At 41.4% G+C, this 26626-nt stretch overlaps 1 protein-coding gene and 1 pseudogene across 1 annotated transcript; both read right to left on the minus strand.

Moving 5' to 3' along the window:
* LOC127644585 (E3 ubiquitin/ISG15 ligase TRIM25-like) overlaps positions 1-8805 on the minus strand; it is a 13256-nt pseudogene extending 4451 nt beyond the window's left edge.
* Positions 2741-3424, minus strand: LOC127644586 (E3 ubiquitin-protein ligase TRIM47-like). The gene has a single exon (XM_052127814.1). The coding sequence runs from the start codon at positions 3329-3331 to the stop codon at positions 2741-2743; it is 591 nt and encodes a 196-aa protein (XP_051983774.1). The 5' UTR covers positions 3332-3424.
* Positions 8806-26626: the final 17821 nt, after the last annotated feature.

A 26626-nucleotide genomic window follows, 5' to 3' on the forward strand; every position in this document is an offset into this window, starting at 1 on the left:
CTTGAGCTTGCCACTAAGAGATGGGGCCTTACCATCTGCCCAACCAAAACTAAGCACCTTCCTAGGTATTATGTACCATCGGACACTACACCCCCACAGCTCCCAATTGGTGATTGGGCAGTTGTGGAGAGAGTGGAGTGTTTTCCATACCTGGGAAGTGTGCTTATGACCAGCTCCGGTTTGACAGCAGAGGTCTCACTCCGAATCAGTCGAGCGGCATTATCTTTTCATCGGTTGCGTAATGCTGTGTGGAAGCTACCCGGTTTGTCGCTCCGCACAAAGCTTCAAGTATTCTCGGCCACGGTCATTCCCTCCCTTCTCTATGCTTGTGAAACATGGACCCCCCTAATGGAACATCATCGCCGGCTAGAAACATTTAGGCTGGCCTGCCTAAGATCCATCCTGGGTTTAACCAGGCTGGATTGTGAGGAGCTCACAAATCTTTGAAAGATGTGGACAAAGTCCCATCAGTGAGCTCCTCCGGCAGGCAAGGTTGCGTTGGCTGGGTCATGTAGCCCGCATGCCCGGCCACCGCATGCCTAAACAGTTTTTGTTCGGCCGGATAGAGGGGGATAAGTGGACGCAGCATGGGCTGGAGAAGAGATGGAGTGATGTGGTACAGGAGGATGTGGAGCTGAGTGAACTTGCCGATGACTGGTACCAGCAGTGTCAAGATCAGCGTCTTTGGAGGAGGCTTGTGAAGGATGCTGCTGGCTAGTTGGAGGCAGTTGCCCTCCAACAACAACGGAGGGCAGAGGAGCGACGCTCACAACAACGAGCAGAGCGCAGGGTGGCTAAAGCACAGCAAGTTGGCACAGTAGGGGGCACAGGTGGTGCATCAGCCAGTCATCTCAGTCATTCGACCCGTGTCACTGGTTGGATCTGTCTCGTGACCTCCTGCCAGCGGGCGTTCGACACTTCACGTGGCCTTCACGTGGCACATAGCCTGGCACAAGCGTCGTGGTGACGTCACCGCCACTTAGTGGCGAATGGCGGTTGTTTGTTTGTTTGTTTGTGTGTTTGTGTATGTGTGTGTGTGTGTGTGTTGTCTTACACTGCAGGAACTCCTCCCTGATTTTGGGTTGTTTGGATGGAATAATTTTGATGTTTGTCACTAAGGAATAAACAGACATTATTACTGTAAAAGTAAATATATCCAGTTTATTTTCTTCTACAGGAAACAAAACTTATTGTTGAGAGTAAATGAATATGTAATACTTTACCTCGATCAGATATCTTTTCTATCTCCTCTTTACAGAAATCCTGCAGTTTTTCATTCAGTTTAGAGACAGATTTTCCCACATCATCAAAAGAGAGGAGAGAACTGACAGTAATGTTGGATAAGACTGTAGATTCAGGAGGTGCAGAGAGAGACTGGAAACTCTAAAATGAAATGTGTGCATTACTTCCGTTGTCAAGTAGTCACAGCTGTTATTGCAGCGTTCGTCCATTCATTCTTTCATTGCGGTGTTGGATTTTGAGGAGAGTGTTTATGATTTCATGCGGACAAACATCAATCACTATATCAGTGTGTTACTGAACGATAATAAACGAAAAAAACGGCACGCTGTTTCACCCAGATGCATTTGAGGTTTAATCTAAGCACAAATGAACATTTTGAGCAAAATGATGGGTTGTTTTAGTGGAGTACCTGTGTTAGTTCATCTTCAGACGGGTGTGATTCAATCACAAAATATTTTGCACCCCGTTTACAACTATATTTAGCGCTGGCCATTAGCGATTGAATCATTTGAAAGGTGTCTTATTACCAGCTGAAATCAGGGTATAAAATGACTGCAGACAGAGCTAGTGAATACTATAGAACAACTTCTGATGGAAGTCCCGCCCACATTCATTTCCCCTGTAAGACCCCCAGGAAAAAGGTGGATAGAAAAAAGTGGCGTAAGGATTCTTAAAAAAATGTTTTGTGTTCCACAGAAATATAAAAATGCAGCGTACGGGGTTGTGTTGATATGAGGGAGAGTAAATAATATGTATGTCCATCTCAGCACAGCTGTAAATACCTGCGGCACTCTTTCTTTACATCTGTGCTAAATAAAGCTCATATTGACAACAATTTTTCACTCCTAAAAAAGATTTGAACACTTTTTCCAAGTCACTTTAGTTAGAAAGAATTTAAAGACATTGCTCAGAAATATTAGTTGTGTTACCTGCAGGAAATGTATGTGATCATGTGCGTGTGAAAGCTGCTCCAGCTCAGCGTCTCTCCTCCTCAGATCAGCAATCTCCCGCTCTAGTCGCTCCAAGAGTCCTTCAGCTTGATTCACTGCAGACTTTTCCTGATCTCTGATCAGTTGTGTCACCTCAGAGCGGCTTCTCTCAATAGAGCGCATCAGCTCAGTAAAGATCCTCTCACTGTTCTTCACTGCTGTCTGTGCAGAGTGCTGTTACACACACATTACAATCAGCTCTTACTGCTTCCTAACACAGAGTGAAACTGTTCTTCCAGCTGTCTGCAGATGTTCTTCTGTTCAAATCTCACCTTATGAGACTTCAGAGTCTCTTTCAGGTCCTCAAGCTTCTTCTCGCTCTCCTGGATTCTTTGCTGCAGTTTCCTCTGTGTCTCTCCCAAAAGACTCTGAAAACAAATAACTGTAAAACCTCATGACATAAAAATGCATGCAACTAAATCACAATAACACCAATCTAAACTAAAACGCCACAACATTCAGTTCTTGGCATTACTGTTAGCATTAGCATAGCAGTGTCTGATTTCAGTTCAAACCTGTTTCTCAGTCCTCTCTGCAGTAGCTGTTACAGTATCATGGTTTTTATGTTCGTCCATCGTACACAGATAACAAATGCACATCTGGTCAGTACGACAGTAGATTTCCAGCTGTTTATTATGTTTTGAGCAGATCATCTCATGGAGTCGTCTAGTGGGATCCATCAGATTATGCCTCCTATCTTTAAAGAGATTCTCATGTTGTTCAAGATGATTTTGACAGTAAGAGTTCAGACAATCCAGACAGGACTTGACAGCTTTGTATTTTTTCCCAGTACAGACGTCACACTCCACATCTCCAGGTCCAGCGTAACAGTGAGCAGGACGAGCAGTATGAAGTTTTGTCTTCTTCAGTTTGTCTATCAATTCGGCAAACATCACATTCTTAAATAAAGCAAGTCTTGTAGTGAAGGAGTGTCTGCACTGAGGACAGCTGTAGACTCCCTTCTGATCCTCTTGATCCCAGCAGTCTGTAATACAGCTCATGCAGTAACTGTGTCCACAAGGAATGGTCACTGGCTCCTTCAGTAGATCCAGACACACTGGACAGCTGAACTGATCCTGAGAAAAACTGCCTTCTGCCATTTCAATGAATGGACACACAGACAGAGAGATGCACAGCCTAAAACTCAACAGCACTTAAGTTTCGGTTTCCCTGAACTGAAAGGCTGAAATAGTTTCCTGCTTGTGCATTTGAGAGATGTGTGCAAAATAGGTGTGTCCATAACATGTGATCCTAACATGTGACAGTGATCATATTTTTATTGCACACTTACAGACAATGAATAAAAAATGTCCACCAGGTGTCAGAGTCAAATTAAATGACAAATGATGGTGTTGTGACTGAACCCGCATGTCATCATGTCAACTCTTTTAAAACATTCATTAAGCACTGACTACATTACACTTAAAGTTCATCAGTAAATAATATTTGAATTAGGTTATTATGAGATAATGAACTGAATTCCTTTATTATTAGTACAAATTTGACTAATGATGGAAACAACAGACTCAGGCTTCAAATAAACCAGACAACTGGATTACTCCAATACTGTCAGAATAATTGCATTCATAGCGTTTGTCATTTTAATATGTCATAGTTTTATTTATTTATTTTTTTAAATACCACAAAACAGATGTGACAGACTAATAATTAACAAGACAAAATATGGCTAGCAGAACTGGAGATTTATTTATTGAAACAAAATTGAAAGAACCCAAAAGTACTCTAAAAGTAATCCATGCAACTCATGAAACATATTCCAGTTCTTCTGAAGACATACTATATGTTTTGGTGGGAAACCTGCTGCACATTAAAGGGATAGTTCACCCAAAAAGGAAAATATTCTCTCTCTCTCTCTCTCTCTCTCTACACACACACACACACACACACACACACACACACACACACACACACCTTTTCAAAATCAGACATACTCACGGTTTATTTTGTTGTTTAGTTCTGATATAATTTGGCTGATCAGGTTTTTATTCAATTACTGTCAAATCTGATGTGTCATCAGTGACAAGTGTTGATTCTGTGAACTGTGATGTGACAATATTATTTGTAGAATAACTTTATCTTATATTTTGTTAATGACACAGTTTGATTGTTGATCCCCTATTTAACATAAACCCAGGATAGAGAGGTTGAGTGAATGTGGTCTGTTCTCTGTGGATGAGGGTCATTGTGTCAGAGACGCTGTAGAAGGACAGAGTTCCTGCACTGTGATCCACATACACTCCTATTCTAGAAGAGTTGTGCGACACGGGGAGTTCAGTCCATTTATTATTGTGCCCGAATGAGTATCTGGAGGGAGAGCAGAACAAACTCCAGGACTGATTATTATATCCAAATAAACACTTTAACCGTCCCTTCCTGCTGATGCTCTTATATGACACTGATATATCCACACCGTAACTCCCACTCCACTCGAGCTCCCAGTAACAGCGTCCACACACACTCTCTCTACACAACACCTGAGAAAAATCATCAAATCTGTGTGGATGATCAGGATACTTCTGGACTGTACCAGTGAAAGTAGCCACTCTGTTCCCCTCAGACAGACGGAGGTTTTTATTCACTGTGTTTGAATCCAGAGTGAACCGACTGTAATCTGATAAAAACACAATTATTTAATGTTAGTCAGTTTGTGCATGCACATGTTTCTGTGAATATGAATTCATTTCATTTGGATGAAGGGTAGAGAAGGAGAAGATGCAGACAATTGTAGAATACACTTTTATATAATGTCAATTAAACAGATATTTTCTCTATCTAAAAGATTTGAAACACTGGATATAAATTCAAAGTTTTAACACAAATAACATGTATAATTGAGTAAGATTCAGTTAGAAAGTAGTTTATGAACAGATTTATATCCGCTCTGCCCAGTGAGTGTCCATTTGACAGGTGCAGAGGTCATTTAGACACAATTTAACAATAAATATATCTTTCTTCATCTGCTTTCAGTATTAAGAGTGTGTGTGTGTGTGTGTGTGTTTGTGTGAGTGAGTGTGTGTGTGTGTGTGTTTGTGTGAGTGTGTGTGTGTGTTTGTGTGTGTGTGAGTGAGTGAGTGAGTGTGTGTATGTGTGTGTTTGTGTGAGTGAGTGTGTGTGTGTTTATGTGAGTGAGTGTGTGTGTGTGTTTGTGTGAGTGAGTGTGTGTGTGTGTGTGTGTGTGTTTGTGTGAGTGAGTGTGTGTGTGTGTTTGTGTGTGTGTGTGAGAGTGAGTGTATGTGTGTGTGTGTATTTATCACTTTGTGGGGACCAAATGTCCCCATAAGGATAGTAAAACCCGAAATTTTTGACCTTGTGGGGACATTTTGTCGGTCCCCATGAGGAAAACAGCTTATAAATCACACTAAATTATGTTTTTTGAAAATGTAAAAATGCAGAAAGTTTTCTGTGAGGGTTAGGTTTAGGGGATAGAAAATAAAGTTTGTACAGTATAAAAACCATTATGTCTATGGAAAGTCCCCATAAAACATGGAAACACAACATGAGTGAGTGTGTGAGTGTGTGTGTGTGTGTGTGTGTGTTTGTGTGTGCGTGTGTGTTTGTGTGTGTGTGTGTGTTTGTGTGTGTGTGAGTGTTTGTGTGTGTGTGTGTGTGTGTGTGTGTGTGTGTGTGTGCGAGTGAGTGTGAGTGTGTGTGTGTGTGCGTGTGTGTTTGTGTGTGTGTGTGTGTGTGTGTGTGTGTGTGTGTGTGTGTGTGTGTGTGTGTGTGTGTGTGTGTGTGTGTGAGTGTTTGTGTGTGTGTGAGTGTTTGTGTGTGTGTGAGTGTTTGTGTGTGTGTGTGTGTGTGTGTGTGTGTGTGTGTGTGTGTGTGTGTGTGTGTGTGTGTGTGTGTGTTGTCTTACACTGCAGGAACTCCTCCCTGATTTTGGGTTGTTTGGATGGAATAATTTTGATGTTTGTCACTAAGGAATAAACAGACATTATTACTGTAAAAGTAAATATATCCAGTTTATTTTCTTCTACAGGAAACAAAACTTATTGTTGAGAGTAAATGAATATGTAATACTTTACCTCGATCAGATATCTTTTCTATCTCCTCTTTACAGAAATCCTGCAGTTTTTCATTCAGTTTAGAGACAGATTTTCCCACATCATCAAAAGAGAGGAGAGAACTGACAGTAATGTTGGATAAGACTGTAGATTCAGGAGGTGCAGAGAGAGACTGGAAACTCTAAAATGAAATGTGTGCATTACTTCCGTTGTCAAGTAGTCACAGCTGTTATTGCAGCGTTCGTCCGTTCATTCTTTCATTGCGGTGTTGGATTTTGAGGAGAGTGTTTATGATTTCATGAGGACAAACATCAATCACTATATCAGTGTGTTACTGAACGATAATAAACTGCAAAAAACGTCATAAAAACGAAAGTGTGAAAAAAACAAAATGGCACGCTGTTTCTCCCAGATGCATTTGAGGTTTAATCTAAGCACAAATGAACATTTCGAGCAAAATGATGGGTTGTTTTAGTGGAGTACCTGTGTTAGTTCATCTTCAGATGGTGTGCTTGTCATCTTGTCACCCTGCATGTTTAAATCACACAGACACACTGAGGAAGAGTCGGAAGTTCTTGAGTATGTGATCACTTGTTCAAGTTTTACAATCGGATCGGTTCTTTCCATTTAAATCCACACGTGAGTTTAAACTTTTGTTCTGGCGGTGACTGACTGGTGAGAGATGGCGCTGGATGCAACAGGACAGCATTTTAAACCTCAAATGTATGTGTTTTTTTGTGATCCAATCACAAAATATTTTGCACCCCGTTTACAACTATATTTAGCGCTGACCATTAGCGATTGAATCATTTGAAAGGTGTCTTATTACCAGCTGAAATCAGGGTATAAAATGACTGCAGACAGAGCTAGTGAATACTATAGAACAACTTCTGACGGAAGTCCAACCCACATTCATTTCCCCTGTAAGACCCCCAGGAAAAAGGTGGATAGAAAAAAGTGGCGTAAGGATTCCTAAAAATTTTTTTGTGTTCCACAGAAATATAAAAATGCAGCGTACGGGGTTGTGTTGATATGAGGGAGAGTAAATAATATGTATGTCCATCTCAGCACAGCTGTAAATACCTGCGGCACTCTTTCTTCACATCTGTGCTAAATAAAGCTCGACAAAATGTATACTTTTCAAAGAAAGTTTTATAAAGGCAATTGTCACTTACATTATATGCACTTTTTCCAAGTCACTTTAGTTAGAAAGAATTTAAAGACATTGCTCAGAAATATTAGTTGTGTTACCTGCAGGAAATGTATGTGATCATGTGCGTGTGAAAGCTGCTCCAGCTCAGCGTCTCTCCTCCTCAGATCAGCAATCTCCCGCTCTAGTCGCTCCAAGAGTCCTTCAGCTTGATTCACTGCAGACTTTTCCTGATCTCTGATCAGTTGTGTCACCTCAGAGCAGCTTCTCTCAATAGAGCGCATCAGCTCAGTAAAGATCTTCTCACTGTTCTTCACTGCTGTCTGTGCAGAGTGCTGTTACACACACATTACAATCAGCTCTTACTGCTTCCTAACACAGAGTGAAACTGTTCTTCCAGCTGTCTGCAGATGTTCTTCTGTTCAAATCTCACCTTATGAGACTTCACAGTCTCTTTCAGCTCCTCAAGCTTCTTCTCGCTCTCCTGGATTCTTTGCTGCAGTTTCCTCTGTGTCTCTCCCAAAAGACTCTGAAAACAAATAACTGTAAAACCTCATGCCATAAAAATGCATGCAACTAAATCACAATAACACCAATCTAAACTAAAACGCCACAACATTCAGTTCTTGGCATTACTGTTAGCATTAGCATAGCAGTGTCTGATTTCAGTTCAAACCTGTTTCTCAGTCCTCTCTGCAGTAGCTGTTACAGTATCATGGTTTTTATGTTCGTCCATCGTACACAGATAACAAATGCACATCTGGTCAGTACGACAGTAGATTTCCAGCTGTTTATTATGTTTTGAGCAGATCATCTCATGGAGTCGTCTAGTGGGATCCATCAGATTATGCCTCCTATCTTTAAAGAGATTCTCATGTTGTTCAAGATGATTTTGACAGTAAGAGTTCAGACAATCCAGACAGGACTTGACAGCTTTGTATTTTTTCCCAGTACAGACGTCACACTCCACATCTCCAGGTCCAGCGTAACAGTGAGCAGGACGAGCAGTATGAAGTTTTGTCTTCTTCAGTTTCTCTACCACTTCAGCAACCAAGACATTCTTAAATAAAGCAGGTCTTGTAGTGAAGGAGTATCTGCACTGAGGACAGCTGTAGACTCCCTTCTGATCCTCTTGATCCCAGCAGTCTGTAATACAGCTCATGCAGTAACTGTGTCCACAAGGAATGGCCACTGGCTCCTTCAGTAGATCCAGACACACTGGACAGCTGAACTGATCCTGAGAAAAACTGCCTTCTGCCATTTCAATGAATGGACACACAGACAGAGAGATGCACAGCCTAAAACTCAACAGCACTTAAGTTTCGGTTTCCCTGAACTGAAAGGCTGAAATAGTTTCCTGCTTGTGCATTTGAGAGATGTGTGCAAAATAGGTGTGTCCTCACTGGCTACCTGTGGCATCACGTATCCACTATAAGGTAGTGCTGCTAACATTCAAAGCATTAAATTGTCTTGCTCCCCAATATCTGTCTGACCTACTCTACCCTTACCGTCCTGCCCGGTCCCTTAGATCAGCTGAACTTGGTTTACTGTCCATCCCTCGTTTCAGGTTGTCTACTGTAGGTGGAAGGTCTTTCAGTATTAATGCTCCTCAATTATGGAATTCGCTACCTCTTACACTATGTAATACCTCATCTTTGGCTACTTTCAAGACCCAGTTAAAAACATATCTATTTAACATGCATTTTTGATAAGGTGACTCTGTATCGTATGTGATTGTAATGTATGTGAGCGTGTCTAAATGTATTTGAAATGTACAATGTAAAGCGACCTTGAGCTATGGAAAGGCGCTATATAAATAAAACTTCTTCTTCTTCTTCTTCTTATAATGCTGCGTTCACACCGGACGCGAATAGCGCGTCAGGCGCGAGCGATTTCAATGTTAACGCCGGTTTCACACTGCACGCGTTAGCAGCGCGTAAGCAGCGCAGGAGCAGTGCGTACGGTGAGCGGAAGCAGGACACGCGCGTTTTGCTTTCATACTGGCAGCGTTTGACGCGCGCGGCGTGTTTACAGACAAAGTAGGCTACTCTATAATGGGTAAGTTGGCATTGCTTTATTTCGTTTTCAAATACATTTATATTATATTATTATAATAATATTAATATAATATTATATAACTTTTGGTTCATCTTTGTTTTTGTTGACCGTGTAGTGCGAGTTGTTGATAGAAGGAAGGCCATTGCGCTGTATTTGCTATCACGAAGACTACGGAAAAGACGCAGATTTTGGGTTCACTCCATGAACCGACGAAGGAGAGAATATGGTGCATATTTATGAGGTGTGATTTATGCACTTTTTGGCGATCGCTAAGCAAACTGAGCGGTGAACTAACGTGTATACGCTCGCGAGCCGTCTGGCCAAAATCCCATAGTATTCAGGCGTCAGATGTAAGATTTGAGACGTCACACGTCACGGTCACGTGTTGGAGCTGCGCTCAAAGTCCGCGGCGGCGTGGCGGCGACGTAGCTGAAAAAGGATTGTATTTACTTTGCGTCTGAATAACGTACGCGTGGGTAAACGTGTGGATAAACGTCTGGATAACGTACGTGTGGATCAACATCTGGATAACGTACGTCTGATAACGTACGTGTGGATAAACGTCTGGAAAATTTAGTCAATGGCAGGAAAGATTAAAGTAGAATTAAAGTAAATTCCTATGTACACTAGCAATGGACTAGCCTACACAGAAATTCAGAAACGCAGAATTAGAAAATTATCTGTTTTTGTCACATAACACACACAGGAAACAGTAATCCAATAGCAGTAGTTTTTAATGGGGTAATCCAAAATCGTAGTCTTCCAGGCAGGGGTCAAAATCCAAATAATCAAACCAAACACAAGAACTAAAACAAGCTAGAAACAGAACTCAGAAGTGGTGTGACATATAACAAGGACTCCGTGACAATGACTGAACAGACAGGGTATAAATACACAGATACTAACAATGAATAACAGGGAACAGCTGAGTGCAATGAACAGTGATTGGTACAGACAAGGATTGTGGGGAATGCAGTTCCAGAGTGAATGGTGACAGTATGGGGAAGAGACCTCTAGTGGACACCCGGGGAAACACAAACCAGACACTGTGACAGTTTTATATCAATATTTTAATCAATATTTTCATACGTTATAAGTTATAATTATAATATATATATAATTATAGAAATTATAAGACTGTATATGAAAAACTATGTAAAAAAATTATATATATATATATATAATTTTGTTAACATAGTTTTTCGTTAACATATATAAATATATAAAATAGGCAACTCGATCAAAATTGTTAACCCACTACCAGACAAGCTTTGAATACTACTTTTAAGTATCTTGATCAAAAGATTGCGTACAAGTGCAGGCCAAATATACTTGGACTTTTCTCTCAGTATAAATCAAGTAGGGCCTATACCTAATGTAATTTTAAGTATATTTCTGAGAGGTACATAAAGTATATTTTTGAGAAGTATATAAAATGTAGACTGAAAGTATACTTATTTTTTAGTTGAAAAGAAGTAATAGAACAATTTTGGTAAGTGTTAGCCTTACTAAATGTATAGTTTTATAAAATTGCTGTAGGCTGCAGTAAAATCTGTCAAATATCAACTGCAAATTTGAATTAATTGATTTACCTTTTACTAACTGGCAGCCTTAAGTAAGATAACAGTTTTTGCAGTTCTACTATAAATCTTGCGTAGGCCTACATATAAATATACTAATTATACTGATTACTAATAGTGTCTACACTGTTGTACAACCCACAAAAAAACATGAAAACGTGTGTGTTATGATTACATCCCAAATTAAAAAGGTACAATAGTGAAGATAATAGATATTTGCCTAAGTATTAATCCACGCGCTTATCCACGCGTACGTTATCCACGCGCTTATCCACGCGTACGTTATCCACGCGTACCTTATCCACGCGCTTATCCACGCGTACGTTATCCACGCGCTTATCCACACGTACGTTATCACACGTCATTGGTCACGGCAATGTACGTGACGATCGACACGATGATTGCTTAGTTTGCAAAGTAAGTGCACAAATCACACCTCATATGGCAAGCCCTTTTAACATTTAAAAGCAAAGTTTGACTATCCGGAATTAACATTGTAGATATCAACAACGTCTTTCTGACTAGTCGTAATTACATTTTGGATAGTTGGAATTGTCATTCAAGATATCTGTAACGTAACTGTGACCAGTCGTATCTACAGATAGAGATATCTGTAATTACATTTTGACTAGGCAGAATGAAAGTTACAGATATCTCAAATTTTAGATATCTCTAATCAAAATTCATTTCAAGATATCTATAAATTGATAATAGATATCTACAATTAAATTATGACTATCCCTAACTCCAGTTTGAGATATCTACAACGTTATTTTGACTAGTCATAATTCCAGTTACAGATATCTACAACATAATTTCGCCTAGTCAAAACTTAATTTAAGATATCTGAAAAGGAACATGTAGATATCTTGAATTGAGGTGAATTAAAGATATCTTGAACTGGAGTTTATGACTAGTCAGAATCAAATTGTAGATATCACAAACTGGAATTACAGATATCTACAACTCAGTTGCAGATATCCATAATTCACATAGTGGATATCTGCAACTGAATTGTAGATATCTGTAATGATAAACCCCATACAAATGAATGGCAAAAGTGACGTCATTTGTCCTAGGAAGAATGTCTTTGTGGATATCTGAAATGACAATTATGGATAGGAAGAATGTAGTTTCGGATATCTGAAATGTTCTTTTTGACTAGGCAAAACTGAATTACAGATATCTGCAACACCTATCCAATCTAGCTTTTAAATGTTAAAAGGGCTTGCCATACCACCTCATACATATTACCATCTTGTCGCCGAACTCCGTCTTGACCGTGACCGACACCTAAACTTCTTCAGGATGAATGCAGAGCAAGTGGATCACATTCTTTCCCTGATTGGAGGCCAACTAACAAGGCAAACAACAAACTACAGGCAGTCCATTGAACCCAAGCAGCGACTTGCAGTTACATCTGCTTCTCTTATTTATGTGTGCTTACTGTGTGCAAAATGTAAATAAATGCTTACATTTGTTGTTTCTTGGAGAAAGATTTTTTATTTAGATTGTTGAAATGTCTGATACACATCTAATTTACAAACATTACCCATCATGAACATCCATCCATCCATCCATCGTCAACCGCTTATCCTGTGTACAGGGTCGCGGGGCCCATCATGAACATCTTAAAGATAATTCATAAATGTGTGTAATAACAAACAGCACAGTTTCTCGAAAATTCAACAAAATCATGCATACTGAATGTGTGCTATAATAAAATGTCTGTTCTATTTCACTTTCTATATTGAGTTAAGTTGTTTGGGCCAGGGAAAGGTTGTCAAAAACACTTTTAAATTACTTACCATCGGCACCAAGAGCTACTGCAACATCCCATGCCTTTTCCTTTGCCTGTGAGTCTTTATAAAGCATATTTCGTGGATCATAAATAACTGAACGTTTCTCAACCTCCACAATGAGACGAGTGTCGTCCATTATTATATTTTCAGGTGCACTCGACCATGCCGGCTGTGACACCACGTGCTTTTGTTTATGATTGTCAGCATGACATCCTTATGACAATATATATATATATATATAGCTATATATATATATAGCTATATATATATATATATATATATATATATATATATATATATATATATATATATATATATATATATATATATTAGTTATGTGTATATACATTTATACATTAAATTAATCTAACTTAAACTAAACTGGCAGTATAAATTATTTAAACTTGTTTTTGTAGTTTGGGCAACAAGTTTGTTTTTGGACATTTGTTTTCTTTTTAAATTGATGAAGGTCATTTGATTGACTGTTTAAAACACAATAGATATCATCAATGCGCTTTTGGTAACTGCTGTGTATTTTTGCCATGATCAATGCATTGTCACTTTAATTCAGCGTAAGCCGCGCGTCAAAAATAGACAGGACGCCGAAACGATCGCGGCACTGCTGCTCCTGCTCTGCTCCTGCTACGCGCTGCCGCGCCGCCTCTGCGTGCGGTGTAAATGCTCTAATCTGTTAACATGGGCGCCGAAAAGAATACGCGCTGCTTACGCGCTGCTTACGCGCTGCTAACGCGTGCAGTGTGAAACCGGCGTAAGTCAATGCGTAGAGCGCGTAGAGCGCGGCGCGGTAGACGCGAATACGCCTCATTCGCGCGTCAAGTTCGCGCGCCAGAATTGAGCGTCTGGCGCGTTACGCGCGTTACGCGCGAATGGTGCATTTTGTGCATTCACGCGTTTGACGCGAATTCGCGTCTGCCGCCCGAGTTGAAAAATCTGAACTTTGCCGTCAATTCGCGCCGCGTTAACCAATCAGGAGCCTAGCTGCCTGCTGTCACTCAGGAGGTAAAGTGACGTAAACTCCCGCTCGGAATCTTTCATTACTATTGTAATGTAAAGACAACCAACATTAGTGTCTGGACAGTGTTGAATAAGGAAAAAAACACAGGACAGGTTAATTACTTTTGGAGGCTGGCTCCATTTATCATCAAAACAAAAATAAATAAATAATTTAACCTGATATACTACCATGGAAAACCTGACATTTTTAAAAAGTCTCAACTTAATAAATGTGCATGTTATGGACCTGACATCCTGGAACTGGGGCTGACAACCTGGGAAAAAAATACAAAATATAATAATAATGGACTATTTTTAGATAGTTTAGCTCTTTATAGGTTTGTGGGTGGCTCTTAAAAGAGCCGTTGTGGGGAAGTCATGAGGAGGACTTCAAACGCTACTCCGTCGGCTGCCATGGTACTGCTCCCTCCGCCGAGAAGTGTGCCATGAAGACATCCCTCACCCGGAGTGCCTCTCTGGAGGAGTTGTTGGCCGCAACCCGACCCAGTGGCTCCTCTCCAGCATGTCCCGCGGCCCTCGCTGGTGGACCCAAGTACGGCGACGACGACCCATACACCGCTGTTCTGCTCTCCAGAGCAAATACAGAGCGGTGACTCTCTCTACGAATGCTCGATCAGCATCAGCCATCTTGTAAAAAGATGGCCGTCATCGGATTTCGCCTCCGACGCGCGTCATGCGCGTAAATTTCGCTTCAAACTTTTGTTTTTTTTAATTAAAAAGACAAAATATGGCTAGCAGACTTGGAGATTTGTTATTCAAACAAAATTGAAAGTACCCAAAAATATCCTAATATTAGTCCATGCAACTCATGAATCATATTCCTGTTCTTCTGAAGGCAAACCGTCTCGGGTACGTGGTGTAACCCTTGTTCCCTGAAAAAAGCGGAACGAGATGTTGCGCTGAGAAAAGCGCTTTGGGAACAATCCTACATTGTGACCTGCTGTGAATATGTGTGTAACACGTCAATTGAACATTGACCGGAATTTATAGTGAGATCATTGGATGCACCTGTGGCCAGACTATAAATAGATGCATCACCAGCGTGTTGTCAGACATTTTTTCTGAAGAGCAGTCCTGGGACATCCCAGTGTGGCAAAGAAGCGCAGCATCTCATTCCGCTTTTTTCAGGGAACAAGGGTTACACCACATAACGGTCCCATACTTTTTGCACGTTTGCACATGCACTTTATATAGGTATATAGGTATATATAGGTATTTTATTTAGTTGTGTAGTCTCATGTGGACCTGTGTTTGTCCTATGTTGTTTTTATGTAGCACCATGGTCCTGGAAGAACGTTGTCTCATTTCGCTGTGTACTTTACTAACTGTATATGGTTGAAACGAAATAAAAACCACTTGACTTGACTTGACGTAACCCGAGACGTTCTCTTTACAAAAAGCTTCACTAGGATGCTGCGCTGAGAAAAGCGCTTTGGGAACGAGAATACCCACTCCGCCGCACTGAGGCTGTCCGGACCCCTACGGTTGTGAAGTGTGCTCACAAGAACACGATAGGTCTCAGACATAAGCTTGAGATCGAGGGCATAGGAGCCCGGAGTGGCATGAACATCTAAACTATATAATCTAATGAACGTGTGCAGAAAGGACCAACCTGCCGCATCACAAACTTGCTGCAGAGGGACACCTCTAGCCAAGGCTTTAGAGGAGGCGAGCCCTCTGGTTGAGTGAGCCCTGATACTTACTGGCGAAGCTTAACCGCGCACCTCGTAGGCCAGGGCAGTAGCGTCCCTCACCCCATGCGACATAGTCTGCTTTGAGGTGGCCGCCCCCCGGTTGCGGCTCCCATGGCAAACTAATAGTTGCCCTGACTTATGCCACTGGCTAGTGCAGTGGACATAAGTCTAAAGGGCACAGACTGGACACAGTCTGTGAAGTCTGTGCTTCTCCGGCGTTTCAAACGGCGGGGAGCAGAAGGCTTAGAGAGTGACCTGATGTAGGGTTGCGAAAGGCACCTTAGGCAGGTTGTCAGGATGAGGGTGCAAAATTGATTTGGTCATTCCTGGGGCAAACTCTAAACAGGCTGGCAAAACAGACAGAGCCTGTAGGTCCCCAATTCTCTTTAGAGAGGTAATCGTCATAAGAAAAAACATCTTGAGAGTCAGAAGTCTGTCAGACGATGACTCTAGAGGTTCAAAGGGGGTCTCAACCAGACCCTCAATGACTATTGCTAAGTCCTATGAAGAGGTCATGGTCCTAGCAGGGGATGCCTCTCATAGGGCACCCCGTCCATCAAGGCGTGGCAAGCTGAAATGGCAGCCACATAGAACCTGAGAGTGGCGGGGCATGTGCCTGCTGACAGTTCTTCCTACAGAAAGTCGAGAACTGAAGCGATCTGGCAGTTAGCTGGTTCTGCAATTTGAACTTTTAGCAGAGGGAAACACATACAGGCACATTCTGGGCCATGTATGCGCCACCACGTTCAACAAGACGCACCTAGAGTGGGACCCAAGGTAGAAACCGGGGTCTGAACCACATATAAAGGGAACGAAGCCTGCGGCGTGTAACCCTTATTAGCCTAGGGGATTTGGCCCTTGGAAGAAATCCCCTGGCTTTGAGCCACAACAAAGACAGTCTCATGTGCAGAAGATCCAGAGGGATCACCGAGGACGCAGTCGCCCTGAGACCTAGTACAACCTTGACCTAGCCTGACTTCGCTCAGTGTATTCTGAATGGACTCGATTCTAGCGGGAGACAGTTGTACCCGCATTGTGATCGAACTCCATAGGGTCCCCCGATAGACAGTGTTCTGAGTGGGAGAGAGGACGCTTTTCTTGGCGTTGAGACTCATCCCCAGAGAAACTAGATGAGCTAAGACGGTATCCCTGTGCTGAACTGCCAGTTGCTGGAACTGCGCTAGGATCAGCCAGTCGTCTATGTAATTCAGAATGTGAATGCCTCAGAGTCGCAAAGGAGCCGGCGCTGCATCATGCATTTGTGAATATGCGGGTTAAGAGGGCTAGGCCGGATGGAATAACCCGATACTGGAAGGCTTTGCCCCCGAAAGCGAACCTCAGGAACTTCCTGTGTTGCGGCAGAAGTGAAGAAATGCGTCATAAGATCGATGGTGACCAGCCAAACATGATGTTGGGCTTGTGACACGATCGTCTTGATAAGCAGCATCATGGACTTGAGCACCCAGACTCTGCAGTTCAAGCTTTAAGATCTAAGGCCAGACACAACCCGTCACCCTCCAGGAAGTATTCAGTGTAATAACCTGACTCTCTCTCTGGAAGGGGAACACGTTCTATGGCCCCTTTAACCAGGAGATTTTGCAGTTTTCCCCACAGTAGACATAACTAATCTGGTTTACGTTAGTGGGAACCATGCCGTTGAAACACGGAAGGCAGTGAGTGAATTAAATTCTGTAGCCCTTTTCTACTGTTCTTAGGACCCACGAAATATCTGGCAGAATTTTCTCCGCTGCCAGGTTCTCTGAGATGGGTATAAATCTTTTAACACTTCCTGTTGAGGGGGCGTCGAGTGTTCTGCGTCCTGGATAAATGCAGGGAGCAGCGAAACACCCATGTTTTTGATGGGAGCCTCTACCACCCAAAACACCAAATGACGGCGGGAATGGAGAGGCTTCGCGAGGGTACCGAGAGGGGTGAAGTGGAGAATGCGCCCCGTCCTGAGGGGAGCTACCCCCACAAGACTAGGCACAAGACCATCAGGGTTTTCTTCTTTTAGATGTTAGACATTACTTTGGGGGCTGCTGAGGGCGATGAGACTGTCCCCAATCCCTGGGAGGAGGAGTACGACTCGCCACGCTTTGCTTTTGAGCCTCCCTTCTAACAGGACCGAGGCGGGTCTGGGTGGCCGACGGACCCGCCCCCTGAGTGCGGCGAGGGAGGAACTGCTCAAAGGCCTCCTTGTGGCTTTTCGCCTCTTGGAAACTGGAGATAACCGTGCTCATGGCATCACCGAATAGGCCAGTAGGCGAAACCGGGGCATCGAGGAGGAAAACTTTATCCTTGTCCTTGATGCCCTAAAGCTTGTGTCAAGGTGCCTCTCCACGCTGGCCAAGGCAGACATATACCGGCCAATAGCACAGGCTGTTTGCTTGGTCGCGCGGAGAGAAAGATCTGTGGCAAAACTGTGGAAAAAACTTGCTCATTGAGCGCAGCACCCACACTCAGGTCGTCCAGCAGGTCAGCCTGGTAAGCCTGTAATACAGAAATTGTGTGCAGAGCAGCACCAGCCTGACCTGCCGCTTGATAAGCCCTCCCCACTAAAGTGGAGGTCATCCTGCAAGGCTTTGTGGGGAGAGAGAGCTTTTTAAATGACGATGCCGAGCCCGGTGAGATATAGCCCGCACGCGTCTCTTCGACCGGCAGCATCATTGAATACCGCCGTGTCTCAGCACTCATGATAGTCGAATATATCGACATCAAGGGCACGAAGACACAGGAAGTAAATAGATTCATCAAAGAAAGGAAGAGACTAATATAGCGTTCCCTTCTTTTTTTTTTTTTTTGCCACCAGACAGAAATCTGTCTTAATCTGTCTCTGTTTGGAGCGTTTGGGGGGGGGGGGTTCACTTGTTCGCGTGGCCAGTCTAGCTGTAGTCTGGCCACAGCCCGAGTAACCACCTCGAGTAATTTCTCAGCCGCTTCATTATTATGCGTGGAATGTACAGAGGTTCAGCGCCCCCCTCATGAAAGAAAGAGGCACGCATCAGGCTTACGATTCAGCTGGATTTGGGGAGAGAGCGAGCGATAGGGACGGACCCATCTCTCGCTCCTCAGCCAAATATGTGCGAGAGCCCCACGATGAAAGAGTGGGCGCTGACTCCTGGAAGTAAGCGAGGCGAATGCGAAGCATTTCGCCCGAAAGCAGATTGCAATGCTTGCACCCGTCCCGCTCCAATGTGAGAGCAGCATGCTCTTCCCCCAACCAAACAAAGCAAAACTGATGCATGTCCCTCTCGGCCATAGAGTGTAAACAAAGGAACACGCATTGTTTGCTCCGACTTTCAGTCATTCTCTCATTTTTTTTTTTTAAGAAAGAAGAGAAAGGAGAAAAGGTTCACTGCGCACTGCCTAACCAATTCTAACTCCTAATAGAGGAAAGAAAGTTTGACAGGCTTGTGAGACACACACACACACACATATCATGGCTCTGAAGAAAATAGATCTGACGACACGCTGGTGACACATCTATTTATAGCCTGGCCACAGGTGCATCCAATGATCTCACCAGCCGAGGCTATAAATTCCGGTTAATGTTCATTGACGTGTTACACACATATTCACAGCTGGTCACAATGTAGGATTGTTCCCAAATCGCTTTTCTCAGCACAGCATCCTAGTGAAGCTTTTTGTAAAGGGAACATAGGTTTTGGTGGAAACCTGCTGCACATTAAATAGATTTTTGTACTCTAAACCTCCACTTTAACGTTCACTTTCAGATGTAAAATTTAAAGTGGAGATTTAGAGTAAAAAATGGCTTAAATATTGTTCTGTTTCTCACCCACACCTATTATATTGCTTCTGAAGGTGTGTAATTAAGCACTGCAGTCATATAAACTACTTTTGTGTTTCTGTTATGTGTTATTTGGTGCAACAAATGTCTGATCAGCATTCACTTGCATTATGTGGACTAACAGAACTGAAATATTCTTCTAAAAATCTTTGTTTGTGTTCAGCAGAAGAAAGTCATAAACATCTGAGATGGCATTAGGGTGAGTAAATAATGAGAGGATTTTCATTTTTGGGTGAAATATTCCTTTAATGTGCAGCAGGTCTCCCACCAAAACCTATAGTATGTCTTCAGATGAACTGGAATATGATTCATGAGTTGACTTAAATTTTGTTCTGTTTCTCACCCACACCACATGTATTTAACCACTGGAGTCTTATGTATAACTTTTATGTAGTGAGAATGGCAACAACCTCTGTAATTGGTGTTTTTGCTTTGTTGAGATATCTAAAAAATATTCCAGAAATTAAAAGATTTCTTCTAATGTTACTCACTCTTCTCAACAAACAAAGGATTTGAAGCAGCATCTAATATCCTGTCTGACTTAATCATGTATTTGCCTCCAATGGTGGGGCTAGGGGGTGTCCAAGGGTGGCTGTGTCCACCATGGACCAAAGCCTGGCTACCCCATTGGCCAACCCACTCGCAATTGCTGTTTTAATAATTTGTTTGGTAATTTTTTGGTACAATTTTTTCTCCGTCCCGGGTGTCATTGTATCCACTTCAGAGAGTTGAAGGGTGTAGAGCACAAATATATCAGTCATTCGGATCGCAATTCAGAGTCATCTATCCAAACCAAATGAGCCGCTGCCATCGCACAAAGGCTGACGCTAATGACCATCACCTGCACCTAATCAGAAATGTTTATATATGGTTTTGACATACTATTAACTATTTTCAAAATGCAAACAAAATTCTTTAAAACTTTTAGCCTTTAATAAGAAATGTAATCTTCATGTTTAAATATTTGTTTTATTTAAAAAAATACGAACCAAGAAAAGAACCAGTATACAAATGTTAATATATGTTAAATGATTAAATAATTAAAAGGCCACTGTGTATATTTCTTTTATTTCAACTCCTTCATAAGAATAACAGATCAAGCCAATTTACAGGAAAATAACACAAGCAAAAGCCAGGTTCAAACAGAAAGCCAGGTGTTTAAATGTTTGAAAAAGTTAATTGTAATAATTAAAAAACCTTTATAAACCACAGATTTGTGTTTATAGTGTGTTGTTTAGAGGCGCTTCTCTCTAAAGAGAGGTTCGAAACAGTGAAGTGTCCGTCAAAGAGTCCATCAGTTGAACCTTAAAGAAATGCCTGCTTTGACAGGCCCTTCAAAGCAGCTATTTATGAGCCCTCCGCTTTGGAACGACCCTTTAACATGGTGGCCATGATCATTCCCCCTTCAAAGTGCCCTTCAGAGGTGGATTAATCTCGTTTGGAATGCAAGGATAGCCTGTTCAACACACACATTATAGAGTTCTGATGTAATGCTTGACTCACTGATTAAATACATTTTTATTAAATAAAGACCCTCATGTGGACCCTCATCTCCTCTTTTTTTATCCCCCATATTTCTCCCAATTTGGAATGCCCAATTCCCACTACTTAGTAGGTCCTCGTGGTGGTCCTCAATCCGGGTGGCAGAGGACAAGTCTCAGTTGCCTCTGCTTCTAAGACCGTTAATCCACGCATCTTATCATGTGGCTTGCTGTGCATGACACCGCAGAGACTCACAGCACGTGGAGACTCATGCTACTCTCCGCGATCCATTCACAACTTACCACACGCCCCATTGAGAGCAAGAACCACTAATCGCGACCACTAGGAGGTTACCCCATGTGACTCTACCCTCCCTAGCAACTGGGCCAATTTGGTTGCTTAGGAGACCTGGCTGGAGTCACTCAGCACACCCTGGATTCGAACTTGCAACTCCAGGGGTGGTAGTAAGCTTCAATACTCCCTGAGCTTCCTAGGCCCATTGTCTTCTTCTCTTTTATAGATCTAATACTGGTGAAGAAGAGGATCCAAATGCTAACTGGTTTTACCGATGCTGATTTAAGGAGCTTGCTAGCAAAGCAACAAAAGGCTATTGTAAAAATGAGAGTACCTTCATGGTTTCCTTGGGTCGTATTGAAGAGTTTGATGAACATGGTTGAGAATACATTGAACGTCTGGAATGTTTTTGTCATACAAACGATATAGACGATGATGTAAAAAAAATGCTCAGTGCCAATCAGTGTGTGTGGGATAAAAACATATTCCACTTTGCGTTCTGTGCTCATGCCAGTGCAACTAAATTCTGTGACCTATACAAATATAGTGGCTGCTTAAAAAACGTCATTACAGTTCAACCCCGTCTGAAATTGTGCAGCATTTTCACTTGCACAACTGTAAGCAAAAACCCAATGAAACCATGTCTTAGACGATTGTCTGCTCTGTGTGATTTCGGAAATCAGCTGGAAGCTATGCTACGTGATCGGATTGTGTGTGGCGTTTTAGATGAAGCGCTCCAGCATATCTTGCTTGCTGAAATTCACATGAATTTCCACATTATCAATCAGATTAAGACATGAAGCCAGATGAGGACATTGCTTCCTTGTAGCTTGCAATTTAGAAAGATAAAAGAAGACTGGTATGGCCAGGGTCTGCATCAGTTGAAAACACATCTGCAGATTTAATAAATAAATTCATATGAATAATTATTACATATGCTGTCCAACATTTGACAGATTCATGTAATGATAATAAAGTGCACAAACTGTACAACATCAAAAAGAAAGTATCCTTCCGCCCCTGTCCCTACTAAAGTCTGTGAATGTCACTGATTATAACGGATGCTATATCCCCCAAAAGGAAGTCCTAGAACTGAAACAAATGCAAGTATGATGAATAAAATAGACCATGGCGGACATTTAAAACTCTGTCCGTCAGAGTGATAAAGATTGTTTTCTAGCGCAACACATATGTCAAATGGTTTGTTTGAAGTGCAGAGAACAGCATGGCATTTCTGTAGAATCCTTCCCAGTGATGTAGTCATGATTAATATGAGAAAACTCTGTTTTACTACCATTTTCTCCAAACGTGTAAAAGCTTCATGAACACTCAGCTCACAACAGACAAACACCATGATGATTACCCCATATAAAATACCAGTAAAGAATCAGGCACCAGGAAGAAACAACCATATCTGGCCACTGTCATTCTAAACAAAAAAGCACACACAGTGGAGGTGGATTCAAGATCAGCTTGTTTCTTGATGAGTGAGTACATCTACCACACACTGTGGCCAACTCAATCCCCTCAGATACATCTAGACAGTGGAGTGTTAAAGCAGTGTTCACAAACAACTCTGGAATTGAAAAGAAAAGGATTAATGGAAATACTGTATAAAGGGACACGAAACACATTGCCCTTGTTTGTCATCCAGGGCCATGGCACAAGCCTATTGGAAAGAGACTAGTTTGATGCTTTAGGTATATCAGTGGAGAGAGTGCACAAGGTGCAGCTACTGTCTGTGGAGTCAATTCTGACCGAATATGCAGAGGTGTTCCAAGACATTGGGGTTTCCCAGACAATTTCTGTTGACATCGATCCTGCAGACACCTCACCTTTGCTCCAAGGCATGCCTAGTTCCATTTGCTCTACGCCCAAAGCTTGATGAAGAGCTTTACAAACTGGTGGCTCAAGGTATTTCTGAGCCTGTAGGACATGCAAGATGGACCACACCCATAGACCACACAGGCTTGAAAATTAGTGGTGTTTATCGCTGCACAGTAATTACAGGCATCAAACCTGTTTTTACCCCCATACCTAATATGTCTGGACTGTTCTCAAAGCAAGCAGGGGTAGTACTTTTCACCAAGCTTGATTTGAAACAAGCCTATCAACAGCTTCAACTAGATGACAAAGCAGCAGATCAACTGACCATTGACACTCACCATGGCCTTTTCCAGGCCCGCTGGTTACAGTTTGGGGTGTCAACAGTAGTGTCAGTATTTCAGAGATTCGTGGACACTCTATTTTCTGGAAATCCTGGAGTTTAACCATATTTGAATGACATCCTGATCTCAAGTAAAAGCATAGAAGACCACAACATATGGCTAAGTGCCTTATTGGAATGCTTTGGAGAAGTTGTGCTACAACTGCAAAAAGAGAACTGAATTTCTGCTGCCAGTCAAGTCCAATTTCTGGGTTCCCAGGTGGATAAGGATGTGTCAAACCAACTGGGAAAAAGGTTTAGGCAATCCAGGAAGCAAATCCCCCTAAGAACTAAACAGAACTTCAAACATTCTTAGAACTGCTTAACTTTTATAGCGGCTTTCTACCCGACAAGCCCACCGTTTCTGGAACCACTCCATCACCTCCTTGAGCAGTCTTCTACATGGTGGTGGGAAGCTGCTGCAAACTGATAGGGTGCTGGTGCATTTTGATGAGAAGAAACCCCTGGCACTGATCTGAGATACCTCAAGTGTGATGGCCGAGAGATGCCCAGCCCTTTTGCTTCCAGAACAATGACGTCAACAGAAAGAAAATCATGCCCAGATCGACAAGGAGGCATTGGCGATCATCAGCAATATCTTGCAGGCCGTCACTTTGTAACACTTTGCCACTTTCACTGACCATACAAACTTACTGTGTCTATTGCATCACTCCAAGCCAATGTCTTCAGTTCTGTCACATCTCATGTTATGCTGGATTGTGATCCTTGGGGAATGTGACTATGATTTGTGCTACAGACCTGGCATACAGATGCCAAATGCTGATGCTTTGAGCTGCTTGCCCCTGCCTGTACCTGTTACAATTACACCACAAGCAAACATTTCAAAAGAAATGATCATGGCTGCATATTGATTTTTCAGGGCCCTTCCAAGGCAAAACCATTCTCAAAGTGGTTGATTCACATAGAAAGTGTTACTGTTGCAGAGATAAAAAAGGATAAAAGTTCTTTAGTTTCTTTTACAACAGTCATTGATTTTTGCAATTAATTATATCTTGGTTTTTGCTATATTTTATTTATATTTTGCAATTCTTTATTTTTGTTTGCAAAACTTTCTTTTTTCTCTCGATACTTTATTTTATGTTTGATACTTAATTTTTGTTTAAAAAAAAAAATTTTTTTTGCTCAATACTTTTTTTCTTTTGCAAAACTTTATTTTATTTTGCAATACTTTATATTTTTGCAAATATATGTGGCATGGAATTGCTTCCATAAAGTTCTACTGGAGCTGTGGATGTGTCCGAGCTCAAACCTCTTTGGAAGTACCCAAAAAGAGAGTGCCATCCTCCACAAAGGTTTTCAGATGTTGTGGACCGGAGGAAAGGGGTGTAATTAATTAAACAGCTTGTAAAAACTGTGTATGCCCCTGTAAGAAAACTGATGATGCACTGGTGACCTTGTTCATGTGTTCCTGTTTTGGGGCTGTTAAGATATAGCCTGTTCAACACACACATTACTGAGTTTTGGTGTAAGGCTTGGCTCACTGAATATTAAGTAAAGGCCATTATACTGAACAGCCATTTTTTATGGTATCCACATTATAATCACAATCATTAATGGCATCTGACTCATAAATACTAAACCAAAACAACAGCTGATAAAAGCAGCTCAAATCAACTTTCAGACCAAATTTGTTTATTTCCATATGAAATTATATTTCAAATCCAACATTTTCAATGCAGTCAGAGACTTTTGGAAGTAAAACCAGCCCCTAAATAAGCTTATACCACCCTCAACATTTCCTGAGATTAAACTGTTTAATCAAATATGATGTTAAGCATATATTTTCTCATCTTTTGAGGAACTGCCTTTTTTCCTGCCCCTCCTGCTTCCTCTGTTTCTGTTCATATTCCCTTAAAAACCAGCCACAACTCTTTTGAACTGCATACTACTTGGATTCATTGTGTTTGTGTTAAATGTCTTGGATGTGCTTTGCATGCCAGTATTTTCCAGTCTGATTACATTTTTTACTCTGCATTTCCCAGAGACCCACAAATGGATTTGACAGAAGAATGACATATGTGTGGACATTTTCGAGTGCCACAGAGTGCCGTACTGGTGTGAAAGTACAATTTTTGTTAACAAGAAACTTTCCTTAAAGACCTGGGGCTGACTTCCAAACCATAGATGTTTTACAGTACCTCCTCCAGAAGACAACAGCTATTATGTGGTTTATTTACGTGGTTACAGATGCTGCTTGTTTACTATTTTTACCACTTTTGCATATGTGAGTTCTTAACTGATGTCAAAGTTCACATATCACATTTACATGCTATCTGAGATTGCAAAGAACACAATAAAGAATAGATGACTAGGGCTAAAAACTAAATTTATTGGCCATTGCCCCATGATCATGCTTTATCTAGTATTATATATTTTGCATTTGTTTATTTTATTTGTCATCAAAATTAAGCTAGGTGAATGAAGTTGTTACTGACTTTGCTTGTTAGAGACATAAACATACCAGGAGAGGGCGGGATAACCCCATTTCTAATGTGGACCAATTTTCTCTGAAAATTGCACCATAGACTCTCTCAGTGATTTACATGTTGAGTCATCACTCGTTTGCACTACACTACACTACACAGGGAGTTAATCAAATAAAGCTACAGATATCCAATGTAAATATTAACAAACCTATTTTGGTGGAGGGGGATTGTTTTAATTCGCTAACAGCAATATTAATTCCATGTCATATGCCAAATATTTCAAAACACATGTCTTGTGGAATATTTCCTTAAGAAATAAATAAAATAAAATTCTTATAATGACTCCAAATTTATTTCAAAACAAATATCACACAAAGGAAACATAAAAGTCATTTTATGACTCCAGTGTTTAATTCCATATCTTCCATAACATTATTTAAGTCCCTTTTTACTCTAAATCTCCACTTTAACTTTCACTTTCAGATGTGAACGTTAAACTTAACGTCACCAGATGTGACTGTCAGATGTAAAAGTGAAAATGGAGATTTAGAGTAAAATTGAAGAGTACATTTTTATCTGTTTCTCTCTCCACCTATCATATCTTCTGAACACATGGATTGAACCACTGAAGTCAAATGGATTACATCTATGTTTCCTTTATGTGATTTTTGGAGCTACAAATGAGCTGAGATATTTTTATATAAATCTTCGTTTGTGTTCAGAAGAAGAAAGAAAGTCATACACATCTGGGATGGCATGAGGGTGAGTAACTAATGAGCGCACTATCATTTTTGGGTGAACTAACCCTATAACT

Source organism: Xyrauchen texanus, chromosome 6 (assembly GCF_025860055.1).
Source record: "Xyrauchen texanus isolate HMW12.3.18 chromosome 6, RBS_HiC_50CHRs, whole genome shotgun sequence".
NCBI lineage: Eukaryota > Metazoa > Chordata > Actinopteri > Cypriniformes > Catostomidae > Xyrauchen > Xyrauchen texanus.

Bases quoted from the DNA above. Each gene is read 5' to 3' on its own strand.
- LOC127644586 (XM_052127814.1), bottom strand. From the start codon at position 3,331: ATGGCAGAAGGCAGTTTTTCTCAGGATCAGTTCAGCTGTCCAGTGTGT.